Raw genomic sequence first — 13,678 nt, forward strand, 5'->3', positions numbered from 1 at the left:
TCTCTCTGTACAAGTTGCTTTTAAACTGTCTGGTGTGTTTTGAAGCATTCCCAGATCACCTTGCTGACCTGGGCGCAGAAGGGCTTGGATCAGAGAAGGGATCCGTGCATGGCTCACAGCCTGACTTGCGCCGCATTTCAGAGCTATCTGTTCCCGTGGATTTCCTCTCCCCTTCCAATGACACAAAACCCAAGCTCATGACTCCAGATGCATTCATGACTCCCAGTACATCTCTGCAGCAGGTAACCTCCTTAGAGTGTGTTTCAGATGGGAGCAAATTCCTTTGCTGCCTTCAATTTGGACATTTTAACGTAAAAGACTTGGGATTCCTTATAGCAAGAGTGGAGAACCTGTGGCTTGGAATGTTGGGACTTCTAGACTACTGGCTCTACTGGCCGGGCTGATGAGAGTTGTCATCCAAAATATCTAGAGAGCACCATGTTGGGGAAATCTGGATTAGATAGTGCTCAGGACAACAAAGAACAGAGAAGCAATTTCCTTTGTTCCTTGTATATATTTTTAAGCCAGCAGTTACTCAAATCTGTTCTAAGCACTAATTGGAATTAACTATTTGACCCAATTTGTACTACTTTGTATGCCACTTAATTGTGCAATTATGCACTTAATTGTAAGTAAAACCTCTGAGCTCTTTAAAAGAATATAAAATATATGTTAAAAATGTCAGTAAAAGTCAAAGTTAAAAACAAGCTTTAAGAAAATCAGAATTGTAAGCAGAAGTAAGGAGAAAGTGTGGTGCTTCTTATAATGGCAAAATAGAAATAGTATTCAGGTGGTGCAGAGTTAATTTACTCCACCTATATATATATATATATATATATATATATATATATATATATATATTATAGTGTACAAGAGGAGTGTTTACTAGCAGGCAATACTGTGTATGTATTCAATTAAAATGCTTGCTGGCAGAGTTTTCTAACACCATTGAATTTTCTGTGCCAGGTCACGGTGTCACCTGGAAGCAGCATTAGTTCCCTCACAGCTGTCACAACCATAAGCACTTCTTCCGTCAGTGACCCCTCCATTCCCAGGTAAGCCCTAGGCAAGGACTCCTTCCCAGTGCTACCCACTGAGTACTTTCAAGGGCAAGGAGACTCCCTTCAGAATCAGGCATGAAAATGAAATGGCTCACATGGATATCTCAGGGAGCTTTTTTTAAGGCAGAGCTTCTGTCATCTTCAGAGTTGCAGCTGTCAAATGCACTATTCCTATTCCCAAGGAGAGGCATCCCCTTTGTTCTTCGGCTCAGTTCCCCAGAACATTTCCTGAGATTTGTAGCTTTTGCTTCATATAATTGGAATAAATAGCAGAGGCTGGTAATGAAGTGATCTTGTAGGCAGATAGTGGAGGATCCTAGACTTGCAGGACAGGGGAGGAACCCCTGTTCCTTGGAATATAGCTGTAGGATATAGAAGAGCACAGAGGCCAGTTCAGCATTGTTTACCAGGCAAGAACCACGAGGGGCCATTAGGCTTCAGATTTCTCATGTACTAACAGTTAGTGAGACAAGTAAGACTGCAATCACTGCTCTCCCACTAGCTTCTCACCACAGCTCTGAATTACTTGAGGGAATGGATGACCACCTCTTGTAGGTCCCCTTCTAGCTTTTTAGTATTCATTGTTTCAGCTTCTCCCATACAGTGTCCCCCAAGGAAGTCTTCTTTATGAGAGCATTGCTTGGGTAACAGTCCCATAGGACAGTAAAGTCAATGGCACAGTTCCTTAAGCATGCTGTGGTCAGAATCCTTCTCCCTGGGCTGATTTTTAATTGGGGTTTGCAAGACCACTCTCTTTTGTAACCTCTATGGACAAATTTGCCTTTTGCCCGCTGCAGGCCAGCTGAAGAAGTGTCTCTGAGCCCAAAGATGCAGCTTGATAGTAGCCTTACCCTAAGCGGCAGCAGTGGAAGTCTGCAGACAAGCCCTCGAAGTCATTCAGTCCTCCTCCCTGGCCTTCCTGACAAACTGACCCCAAAGGCCCCCATCCCGGTAAGGTGTATTCTCTATGAGCATGCAAAGATTTACCTTTCTCCCTGACTGTGTCATCGTCTACACTGTGTGCATGTGGTATGGGTGCCCAAAGCCACTGGAGCACAGGGGGTGGGGAACCAGTCCCCCTCCCTAGATGTTACTGACTACAACTCCCATCAACCTTAACCATTGGCCATGCTGGCTAGGGCTGATGGAAGTTGGTTGGAGTCCAACCAACATCTGGAGGCCCAAAGGTTCCTCATGCCTGCACTAGAGTGCACTGGTCTCGGGTATACTGTCTGATTTCTGCCATACTGAGTTCAATGCATGTGTTCTTCCCCATAAATAGGAAGAGGGGGTGCCCCAACGTGGTCATTACGTGTAGAAAAATATATTTGCTTATGTAAGCTGTCCCAAGACATATAGTTGTATCAAGCTGTATGTTAAAGATATATAGGTATTCCCCATGACCTCTTTTCAGTCCTGAGTTTCCTGTGCCACCTAGAATCATAGAATTGTGGCTTATCTCATGTTGTGAGGATAAAACTGGGGTAATCATATATGCTGCCCTAATCTCTATAAGGGAAAGGCCTACTAAAAACAAAGTAATAAAATGATCAGTAAATATTGCAAAGCTTTTAATCTGTTTCCTCACTATGTACAAATCATCATCATGTTTTCGATTTGCTGTGTTAATTGTACACTGCTTTGGGGGCATCTTCCAAAAAAGCAGTCTATATATACTTAAAATGTAAGAAGAAAAAAATGGGATTAGGAAGGAAGGTTGTCAAGACAATTGGGCATCTAAGTAAACTTCCTAGGTAGTGTGGAGAATGGAAGGGAAAAGGTTAACTTTTTTCCTTCTCTGGTCAAGGTTTCCCCAGGGAATGCCCCTCTTGCGCTAGAGCGGCAGGAAGTGGAGCCTCTGGTGGTGCCCCAGTCTTCGCCTACTCGTGAGCGCTCCCCAGACGTCATTTCCTCTGCCTCTACCGCCATGTCTCAGGACATCCCAGAGATTGCCTCTGAGACCCTGCAGCGCAGCTTTGGAGGCGGCCCCCCTGGGCTCCCCACAGAGATCCTGGATTCCAACCATCATGCGGACAGTATGGCTTCCGCAGCATCAGCCTTGCACTTGCTCTCCCCGCGGAATCGTCACAGCTCGGAGCACAGCCATCACTCCTTGGACATGGCCCCCAATGAAGTGGACATGCTGACTGCGCCTTCGCTGCTGGAGGCAGCCTTACCTCAGGAAAACGTAGCTTCTGACGCTGGCGTGAGCCAACCATGGCCAGCTGCCCCTGACATCACCAGGGAGACCAGGAACAGCATGGCAGACAGGTACCTGCTATCTCCTTCCTTTCTTTTGGGGAAGCACCAATCTTGTCCCTCCAGATGTTTTCGGAGTCCTCTTTCCATCAGCCACAGCCAGCACAGCCAATGGCTTTGGATGTTGGGAGTTGTAGTCCAGCAAGATGATGTCCAGGGTCACAAGTTCCCTGATATGGGCCATCACATGTTGTCTTGAACTCCCATCTCCTTTCTACACAGGAAGATCAGCAGCTGCCTTATCCCAGGTCAGCTTATTTGTCCATCTGGCCCATTGAGTAGGCAGTGGTGGAATGTCAGGGATAGAGGGGCCTATGCCAGCCCTCTCACATGATTCTTTTAAAATGGAGATGCCAGGAATTGAACCTGGGGATTTCTACATGCAAAGCCTGTGCTCTGCCATTTCCCCTCCACCTATTGCAGTCATGTCTAGTGTTGCATAGCGTTTATGAGATTGTTGAGCTAAGGTTTTAGAGACTCAGGTTCAAATCCCCTCTTGGCCACGAGGCTCACTGGGTGGCCTTGTTATCTCTAAGGTTAACCTAATTCAGAAGGTTGTTGTAGGGCTAAAATGGAGGAGGAGAAGAGTGAGGTGCCTTGCCTTGGAGGCTATAAATAAAATAAGAGATAATAAGTCTTCATTGACACAATTGCTGCCTAACCCCAGCTCTACTGTTTGACCCTTTCTTTTAATGGCTGTTTGGTTTGAGCCCACAGACCAGCCTGAAAGAAAATCATACTTGCTCTGGGTGTTTCGCACAGAAATGAAAGCTTCAGCACTTACTTTGTACTTGAGTGCTCAGCTCCCATCCTTTGCATGGATGAGATCTGAGACTTCAGTACTTGCCAGAGTACCCCACCATACCAACTGTCTCGAGCCCTGAAGCCAGCAGTAGGGGTGCTACTAGTGGTCCTGCCTGTGAGTGCTGCTCATTATGCAGGGGCCTGGAAGAGGGCCTTATATGTGGTGGCACCCTCGTTATGGAACATCCTCCACTCATAAGCATGGATTGCCACCACGTTAATGGGTTTTACCAGACCCGTTTGCTTATTATAAAAGTCTTTGGAGCTGACTCTGTTTTCTCCAATTCGGCCCTCTTTCTTGTTCCATTGTTGAGTGGCATGAAAACTGCTAAGAATTATTTTGTATACTTTGAATGGTATGATACTTAGTTTGTTTTGAGTTCTAGCCAATGTTAGTTCTGCTCAGAGTAGATGGACATAACTAACATAGGCCCATGGATTTCAGTGGGTCTCCTCTGAGTACTTATACAACCCTTTCTTACTATAGCTGTATATTTCTATGGAAGCTCACTTTGAAGTCTGTGTAACATAAAGGGGCATATAAGAAAGTTAGATAAATAAAATGAGGCAGAATAAATTCAGTGTGATGGAATTGTTTCCTCCTCTTCCCCGGTCTCTCCTGCCCTTAGCCCCAGGAACGAAGTGGAAGAAAAACACAAGAGCTCCTACCACAGGCACAGCTACCACCTCCTGCAGCATGACAGCCAGGATGCCAGCGCTGAACAAAGGTATTGGCAGGTGCCAATCCCCCTCTCTTTTCCCTTTGCAGTTTTCTGATGCGCTCAGCGGACGTTTCTGGGCACAGTGAATCAGTTGAATTTTCACCTTGTTTTGCTCACTGAGGACACATGCTGCCCTCTGACCTTCTGCATGCAACAACTGGCTGCTTATTGTTGGAAAAATGCCCGCCCGGGAAGGGTGCCAGCATCCCAGGCACTCCGGGGCCTTTCTCTGGAGGTCACTCTCTGCCTGGAATCCACCTTCAGTCCAGAGAGACAGATGATAAGCGACCCCTCCCTCCTGAGAGGAGCACGCTAGCAATCTTCTGGCATCTCATCACAGAAGAAAGAGAGGAGTCCATAGTCTACTGCTACTTTATTAAGACTGTACAAATCATATCTGCTCACCTGAGCAGTACAACAGAAGAGTCTACGACTCGACTCTGCTTCTACCCAGAAGCGAAAGGAAAAACACTTAGTAACTCCACCCGGTTACACTGAGAACTGGCTAGGAATTTGGATGTAGCATATGCCCTACTGGCACGAGCAATACCTCAGGCTCCTTCTCCTGTGACACTAGTGCCACAGGCTGGCTAATCATGATGGTACAAAGCTGGGTCCCTTAGATAAGAGTGGAGCTATCTTTGTTAAATTTTGAAACTAGAAGCAGCTTTCTTGTAGAAGATTGTGGCAGCGTCAATTGGCGCATTACCCCAGCTCCACTTAGGTGGTTTCTGCCCCTTTTCTGTTGCTGACCACAGGGTCTGTCTTAAGACTGCTGTGTTGGGGCAAGTACTCATCAGGACTGGCTTCCCTCTGCAGTGACCATGATGATGAAGTTGCAAGCTTGGCTTCTACGTCTGGTGGATTTAGTGCCAAAGCAGCTGCACAGCGCCTGCCTGTGAAGGACTGGAAAGCCAAAGTGTCGCCTCGAGCATCCCCAAAGCTAAAGAGGAAGGGGAAGAAAGATGATGGGTGAGCATATGCTGCTTGGAAGGTTGGGAATGGTGGCAAAGTGGAGCCTCCTTATAAGGCTGGAAACGGTGGTAGGGTTTGTATTAAGTGACCAAGCCTCTGTGAACCTGTGAAGCCTTAGGCTCTAGCTTTCCCCTCTTCACAGGGTTCACAGAGCCAGGAGGAGGAATAAATCAGGATTCTGTGCTTCTTCCCCAATTACTGGCTTGTCATTACGTACAAACCAGGAATCAGGGTTTAAAATAAAACCTAGTTCGCAAAACAAGCCAGCTTCATAACTGTGATGTGAGGGTGATCTGGCTGCGACATCATAACCCACGGATGGCTTGAAGGTGGCTTGTTTTGAAGCTGATTGGAATTTATTTTAAACCATGATCCCTGTTTTGCACGTATCAACGAGCCCGAAATTGGCAAAATTAGAAATGAATCCTGCGTTTGTTCCTCCTCTTGGTCATTAGGGAAGAAGAGATGAGCAGAAGTGTAGAAAATTTGTTCTTAAGTCTTCATTCAGCTCTGTACTTTTCAATTGGTGTGTGTGTGTGTGTAGCAGAGCCATTTCCAAGTCAGAAAAGACACGCTTTATTTTTTTGAAGCAGTCAGGACATTTGTAGCAGGCCACATTTCTGGTATAATCCCCCTGGTTATGCATGCAGTGCTTGTGATGTGCAATTCACGCAGTCCTCACATTAACATCTTCCCTTCATTTCCAGGGATGTGCAACAGTCCCCAAGAGCTTTTGATCAGCAGGTGAGTATTTTTCTTTTAGAAATTCCATATACAGCAAAGCTTTCAGTTCTTCCTTCTCAAAAGGTGGGGTGGGGAACTTTTTCTTGTGTCAGAGATCAAAAATAGGACTCTTCTCTCTCTCTCTCTCCTCAACCCTCTTCCTCCTAGTCTAGCAGGCTGCAGGGAGAGGGAAAAGTCACTTTTGCCAGTGATTCCAACTCACTGCTTGCACTGAGCTTCCCTTCTATAGCTCTGTTCATTTCGGCTCTCCCCCCCCCCCTCTCTCTCTGCTCCCCTCACTCCCCACATGAAATCAGGACAAGGCATACCAGTGCCACATTCCTTCTGTGGGGGATGCCCTACATCTCTTCCTCCTATGGAATTGTACAGACTTAGGGTTCAAAGACTCAGTTTTTAAAAGGTGGAGAAGTGGGTAAATGGACACCCCCATGTCTTATGCCCCTTTTTAACATTATTATGTTCTGGTCTGACGCCTTTTGCTAAGACTCTGGCCACTGCTTGTTTTTTATATAGTTCACCCATCGCCAACCTAGTGCCATCCAGATGTTTTGGGGTACACAAATCAATTACAGCTGTTATGATTGTCCTCATCCATCGTCTAAATTTGTTTTGGGAATCCAAAAATGAAGGATTATGTTGAGATCTGTTCATGGCAATCAAAAGCTTTGTCTGCCTCAGGAGAAATATTGACTCAGAATTCAATTGCTCTTCTGCGATTGCATTGATGTCTGGCAGACACCGAATATGATTTTCTTCTTGCTTCTGCCTCACACACTCCACCTGGTCTGTGTTTCAGATCAAGCCTAGAAGCACTAATGGAACCTGTTTAGTAAAACAGATGTCAAGATTTTTGAAACCCAGCCAGATGGGTGGGGTATAAATATAATAATAATAATAATAATAATAATAATAATAATAATAATAATAATAATAATTACTATTATTATTTCCATACCAAAACAAGAAATCTTTTTGGAGCTTGATTATTCCTGATCCAGTATTGAAACAACACTCAATAATTTAGGTGGTTGATCCTCATATTACTACTACTACTGCTGCTGTTATTACTATATACCACCCTTCATCAAAAGATCTTATGGCAGTTCACAATATAAAGACACAAGATAAAAGCACAAATAAATAATTAAAATATTTCTTCATTTTTTTATTTGCCTGTGGTTTACCTACCATATTCCTCCACTAGGATACTCATCTGAGCCTGGGACTTTCTGCATCTTGAGATTTGCTAAATTTGCTTTTTTTGCCCTTCTCTAAAGTGGCTCCCTATCATTGGGTTGAACTCTTTATGTTGTTGCCTCCCATGTAACACAGAGAGGATCCAGTGAGAGTGCTTGGAGTGCTTACATTTCCCCTGCTTCCTCTTCCAATAGGTCGCTCCGGAGTACCAGGATGAGCTGTTGTCTCTTCTGAGGACCCAGCAGAGGGAGATTGTTGAACTGAGACAGAACCAGATGGAACTCATGCAGAGGCTCACCGACCACCTGGATGCTGTGCAGAGCTCCCTCATGGGCCACATTGAGCGAGTGGTGGATTCCCAGCAAGAGCAGGAGCGTATCCTTCCCAGAAAAGTGCCTTCTGGGCCCTTCTCTGTCTTGGGTTTGTCCCATTCAAAGCTGAGCGCTTATGAGGACTCTGGCCAGTTTCCGTTGGAATCCCTGATGCTTTTTTAAAACCACATATTTAAATATAGCTGACTGCCTTATGGAGTGAAGGGAAATCTCCATTAAATTTTATTGTGTCTAGTTTAGCCATTGCTCTGTCCCGGAGTGGGGAACCCCATTCCCAAGCCACGCCTCTCATCAGTCCTACTCCATGCTTTTGAATGCTTTTGCTTAGCTGGAATAAGACACTGGCCTCCTGCTTCTCTGGGTGAATAGCGGAGAGATTGTGTGTGTGTGTGTGTGTGTGTGTGTGTGTGTGTGTAAAACCTCTTAACTTTTGCAAGGCTAGAATGTTGCCTGCTGTCCAAAGGCAGGAATTGTATCCATTGCTCCACCCACTTTTTTTCTCTCTGGCCACACCCACCACCAACATTTGGCCCCCAGGAGATGGCTGCCAAGGAAATGTGGCCCTTGGGCTGACAAGGCTTCCCTGCCCCTGCTATAAAAAGAGTGACAGAGGAGAAAATATCCAGCAAACAAAAACCCATACCAGTCTAACAAAGAAAATGGGTGATATTCTTAATATTAAATCATTAATTTTAGAATGCATTGGAACAATGAGTGCAATATAATGTGTTGATTGTGCACACCTTTTAAGACCTTTGTCATATTTGTCCATAGAATTTATTCCATAGTTTCCTCTCTTCCTTCAGTGGCGGAGGTTATCCAGGAATGGTTATTTCTGCCTTCTCTCTCTTTGTAGGTAAGGCTAAACAACTGCCTTAGTGCTTGGGTCCCTTTCAATGAGAAGAGCCTCTTAAGTTCCAGTCCTGAAAGAAAAGGCGTGAAATACCACTTGTAGAAAATAAAACTAAATATACACTGTTAACCTTCATTATAAAAAGTTTTTTAATGAAAAACATTCGGGTCCTGCTTGCCGTAAGCTTCTGGTTGGCCACTGTGAGAGCAGGAAGCTGGACTTAGATGGGCTTTTGGCTTGATCCAGCAGAGCTCTTCTTGTGTTCTTACATTTGTATCCTGCTTTTCTTCCAAGCACTCTTCTATTTTTTCCTTGCAAAAGCCCTGTGAAGTAGGGTTTATACTCCAAAGGCAATATATGCAGATAGGTGTATATAAAAACATTTTTTTCAATTATTTTTTGCTCATGTTGGTGGTAGCGGTGCTGATAAGGTATGAGGAATGAGGATCCTACCTGATGGTTTGGGAGGAAGCTGCCCCAGGCTAGGTCAGGCTGTTGATCATCTAGCTCAGCAGCGGCTGTCCACAGAGTTGAGGGCCGAGGCCTCTCCCAGCACCTGCTGCAACTTCCTTTGTAGCCGGAGGTGGCAGAGACCATTCGTATGCCATACATGTCTCCTACCGCAGAGCCATGGTCTCTCCCTTTGCTTTCCTTAACTCCTGCGGTTTCAGAGCGGAGGCTGGACCAGGCCTTAGCTGAGGGACAGCAGCGCAGCGGGCAACTGCAGGAGCATCTGTCCCAGCAGCTTTCCCAGTCCCTCTCCACGGCTGCCTGCAACCGGCTGGAAAGGACCATCCGCGAGGAGATGAAAAAGACGGTGCCCCCGTGTAAGTCCCGCATCTTGGATTCTGATCAGTTTGCAAAACAACAAAGGAGGTGCTTCTTTGGAAGTAGAGCAGCCTTCTCCATCCTGCCTCCCCCCCCCCCCCCCCCCGCTTTAGACTACAACTCCCATCGGTGCTGGCTGGGACTGATGGGAGTGTTGGTCCATCTGTAGGGCACCAAGCTGACAAAGGCGGCAGCAAGTGGTTATCCTGTGGTGTCCAGAAAGCTTTCTGGCATGGGGTTTGGATTTTGAAGAGAAAAACAGGAAAGGCAATGCAGCCAGCCCAGTGAAGATCTGGGTTCCCAGGATTTGCTGAGAGCAGAGCCCGAGAGTTTTCTCTGCTACAGATAATCGACATATTCCAGTTTCTTTCTCCCTGGAGAGTTAACAAAGCAGGAAGGGTTGATGCCATTGTTTCAAGGGATGGTCCATGCGTGGACCTCTCCCAAGGTCCTCATATACTTCTTCATTTATTTAACAGGGATAAAATGGGGGCATGACTTTTGTTTTGTTGTCTCTCTGCTAACAAGGTGTTTCCAAGACTTTGGATCCCATCACTGGGCAGCTGAATAACACCATTGCCACCAAGCTTACAGCCATTGAGGGGACACTGAAGGAGAACGTCACCAAACTGGTGAAATCAAAGGTAATGGGTGGGGTTGGCTGCTGGGAGCAGATTCCTGCCAGTTTGACCGGGAGGGAAGCTGGTTTGTGGTGCTGGGGTAGCAAGTGCTGGTCAGGCTGCCCATTCAGCTGCAACACTGCTGCCTCCCAGCACCTTTTCAAGGTGTTGATGTGCTAGGCCAGACATCACCTCATATTTTTGATGGCTGCAACACCTTTTTAGACCAGAAACCTCAGTGAATGGAGCTGTGATTGTGTTTTAATTGCAGAACCTTACAGATGCCATTGCCCGGGCGGCTGCCGATGCCTTGCAAGGCCCCATGCAGTCGGCATACAGGGAGGCCTTCCAGAGTGTGGTGCTTCCTGCTTTTGAGAAGAGCTGTCAATCAATGTTCCAGCAGATCAATGACACCTTCAAGCAAGGCACACAAGAATGTATGCCCCACTCTCTGCTTCTCTCCTTTTCAGCTTTGTATACTGTCAGTCGTGGGAAACACTAGTTTACAGAACTGTGGGGCAAAAAAGAGCCTCCAGAAAGGAGGAATGCCCTTTTGAAAAGCCATCATCATATCCAATAGCCTTGATAGGCTTCTCTTTCATGAATCTGGAGGGGAGTGTTTCTTAAGGCTACCAGCCACTATGGTTAAATGGAACATCCCGTGCTTGGAGGCTACCAGAAGGCTATGTAGAAAGACTCATACCTTTTTCTCCAGCACGTAGGCTTCCTAGAAGCAGCTAAGTAGTGTGGGAACAGAATTCTGGGCTATGTAGACTTATGGTCCAGTGATGGCTGCTAGCCGGGACTGCTCTTAAGGTGATAAAGCTGCAACACCTTTTGTCAAGCTCAGGCCTAAGCAGCTGGTGCAGAATACAGGAGTGGCACATTGATCCAGTCCTACAGACTATTTTTCTGTTGATTTTAGGGCACAATTCATGGTTCAGATTTTGACTGATGAAGCACTTCCTTGACTTGAACAGCAGTATATTTTGGAGCCTGCTTGCTCCACGAGATCCCTTCTCGTTCTCCTAAACTACAAGTGCCTTCTTAGCAGTACCCTTTATGACAAAAAGGGTGAACCAGGAGGCATTCTCAGTGGTTGCTTCAAGACTAGTGCCCTCTCCATTTGAAAAAAAAAAATGCCTGAGCATCCCTTGAGAAGGTCTTCCTCTTCAGGTCAGCTTTTAGGAGTCAGGGTTCAGCTGGTAGATCAGGATACCTAATACTTGTTAAATCTTTAAGGTTCTTGAATGGGATTCAAATGGAATTGTTAGTGAGATGCTTTCTCCTTTCTTACTGCCCAGAACCTTTGATAATGGGGCAATGCTCCTGGTAAAGAGTCTTGTGGTTGCCGTTGGAGAAACACAATGTGAGCGTACCAGACCAGCAGTTTAGGCAATGGACCAAATCTCTCTGTTCCTCAGCAGAAATAAAAAAGGTGCCTTTGATCAGGGGTGGGAACCTGCATCCCTTCAGATGTTATTGGACTATAACTCCCATCATTTCCTGCCTGCATGGCCCAATGGCCAGGGATGATGATGATGATTTTATTATTTATACCCCACACATTCAGCTGGGTTTTTTCAGCCACTCGGCTTCCAGCACATATAAAAACATAATGATGGGGTTCGTAGTCCAGCAACACCCAGGGGGCCACAGGTGAGGCCCACCCCTGCATTAGACAAAACTCCTGTGTGTTTTTTCGTGCCTTGCTGCAGAGTTTAAAGTATGAAAGCTTCGGGAACATGAAGGGGAGCTGGACTTGAGGGTGATGTGGTAGAGAGGCCAGAGGCCATGGGAATGGACTCCAATGGTACCCAGCTGGCTTTTGAGTAATTGTGAATCTTCTCTTGTAGATATTCAGCAGCTGGAGACCCACATGAAGAGTAAGAAAGCGCGAGAGCAGGATGCCCGGGACTCTGTGGTGAGCCAGCTGCGGCAGCTAGTCAACAACTTCCAGAGCACAACTGATCAGCTGGCAGCCACCATTACAGCCAGCATGCACTCCGAGGTGCAGCATCAACTTCACGTCATCGTGGGCAAGTGAGTGGCAGAGCAGATGGGGGCATCTCCCATAGAAAGAAGGGCAAAACAGAGAGTCTTGTGGCAAATTAATAGCAGCAGGTCCTGAGATCTGCATGAAACTGACTCATCTGATCCTTCACATATAAGATGAGAAAACAGGGCACACACCCGCTTTGAAATTCCCCTGCCCTGCCACACTGGTCATAAGCAGTGCAGTTTTCTACCAGCTGGGCAATATCAGTATTGGAAGCTTCCCTACATCCAGGGTCTTCTCTGCTCTGTCTTGGGAATGGGCACAATGTTCAGAGAACAAAATGGGAACGTTATCTGGAATTATGTACAACCAGTCTCTTGCTCCTGCAGACTTCCCACTTCTGTCCCCCCACCGCTGCCCCCCTGGATCTACACAGCCCCTCCAAGTTCCCTTTTCCCCCTTCTCTCCAGCATGCAGGAGTCCATCCTGGCCCAAGTCCAGCGGGTGATCAAAGGGGAGGTGAGCATGGCCATGAAGGAGCAGCAGGCTGCTGTCACCTCCAGCATCATGCAGGCCATGCGCTCTGCTGCAGGCACTCCGATCCCTGCCACTCACCTCGACTTCCAGTCCCAGCAGGCTCACGTGTTACAGCTGTTGCAGCAGGGGCACCTGAATCAAGCCTTCCAGCAGGTACGCATCTCTCCAACCATAGAGGCAACACACCGGCTACGCAACTGCTCTCTGAAGGACCCAGATGGCCACATCCTCAAGGAAGCAGGCACAAAGCTCAGGAGAGAGAGAACCGTGAGGTTTTTAAAAAGAAGAAACCCAGGTGTTGCTGGACTCCAACTCCCATCAGCCCCGACCAGATAGTCAGTGGGCTGGGATGCTGGGAGTTGTAGTCCCAACAGCTTCTGATGGGTCACAGGTTCCCCATCCTTTTTGGAGGCATCTTTCTGGGAATCACGAAGGGGCAGCTGGTGGTCTGCCTTAGAACCAGCAGGTGGCGCCCAGAACAGCTGTCTTATAGTTCAAAGTGTATCATTTAAGCATGACTACGTAGCCCTGCTGGTGCATATATAACCAACCTATATGTTGTGTGTTCAAGGCAGTTTAGCATGGATTAAAAGTTGCTGTGTCTTTCATACTTCCACTCAAGTTTGAGGAAAGGGTTGTTTTCCATCAGTGTTTTTAAGTCTGTGAGGCTTATAAGATAGGGTATGGTGTGGAGAAAGTGGATAGAGATATTTTTTATTCTTCTCTCATTATAGTAGAACTTGAGAT

General features: G+C 46.5%; 1 protein-coding gene across 2 annotated transcripts in view; it reads left to right on the forward strand.

Annotated features, from left to right (window-relative positions):
* Positions 1-13,678, forward strand: part of EDC4 (enhancer of mRNA decapping 4) — a 31,516-nt gene that overhangs the window by 15,954 nt on the left and 1,884 nt on the right. For both annotated transcript variants that reach the window (XM_081868379.1, XM_081868380.1), the window contains exons 15-27: positions 46-242; positions 967-1,055; positions 1,859-2,012; positions 2,869-3,332; positions 4,754-4,852; positions 5,666-5,818; positions 6,529-6,565; positions 7,957-8,137; positions 9,619-9,774; positions 10,304-10,419; positions 10,667-10,832; positions 12,252-12,438; positions 12,865-13,084. In XM_081868379.1, coding sequence (XP_081724505.1) covers positions 46-242; positions 967-1,055; positions 1,859-2,012; positions 2,869-3,332; positions 4,754-4,852; positions 5,666-5,818; positions 6,529-6,565; positions 7,957-8,137; positions 9,619-9,774; positions 10,304-10,419; positions 10,667-10,832; positions 12,252-12,438; positions 12,865-13,084 — 2,219 coding nt within the window. The remainder of the gene's footprint in view (positions 1-45; positions 243-966; positions 1,056-1,858; positions 2,013-2,868; positions 3,333-4,753; positions 4,853-5,665; positions 5,819-6,528; positions 6,566-7,956; positions 8,138-9,618; positions 9,775-10,303; positions 10,420-10,666; positions 10,833-12,251; positions 12,439-12,864; positions 13,085-13,678) is intronic.

This window comes from Podarcis erhardii, assembly GCF_964252035.2.
Source record: "Podarcis erhardii genome assembly, chromosome: 7".
Lineage (NCBI taxonomy): Eukaryota > Metazoa > Chordata > Lepidosauria > Squamata > Lacertidae > Podarcis > Podarcis erhardii.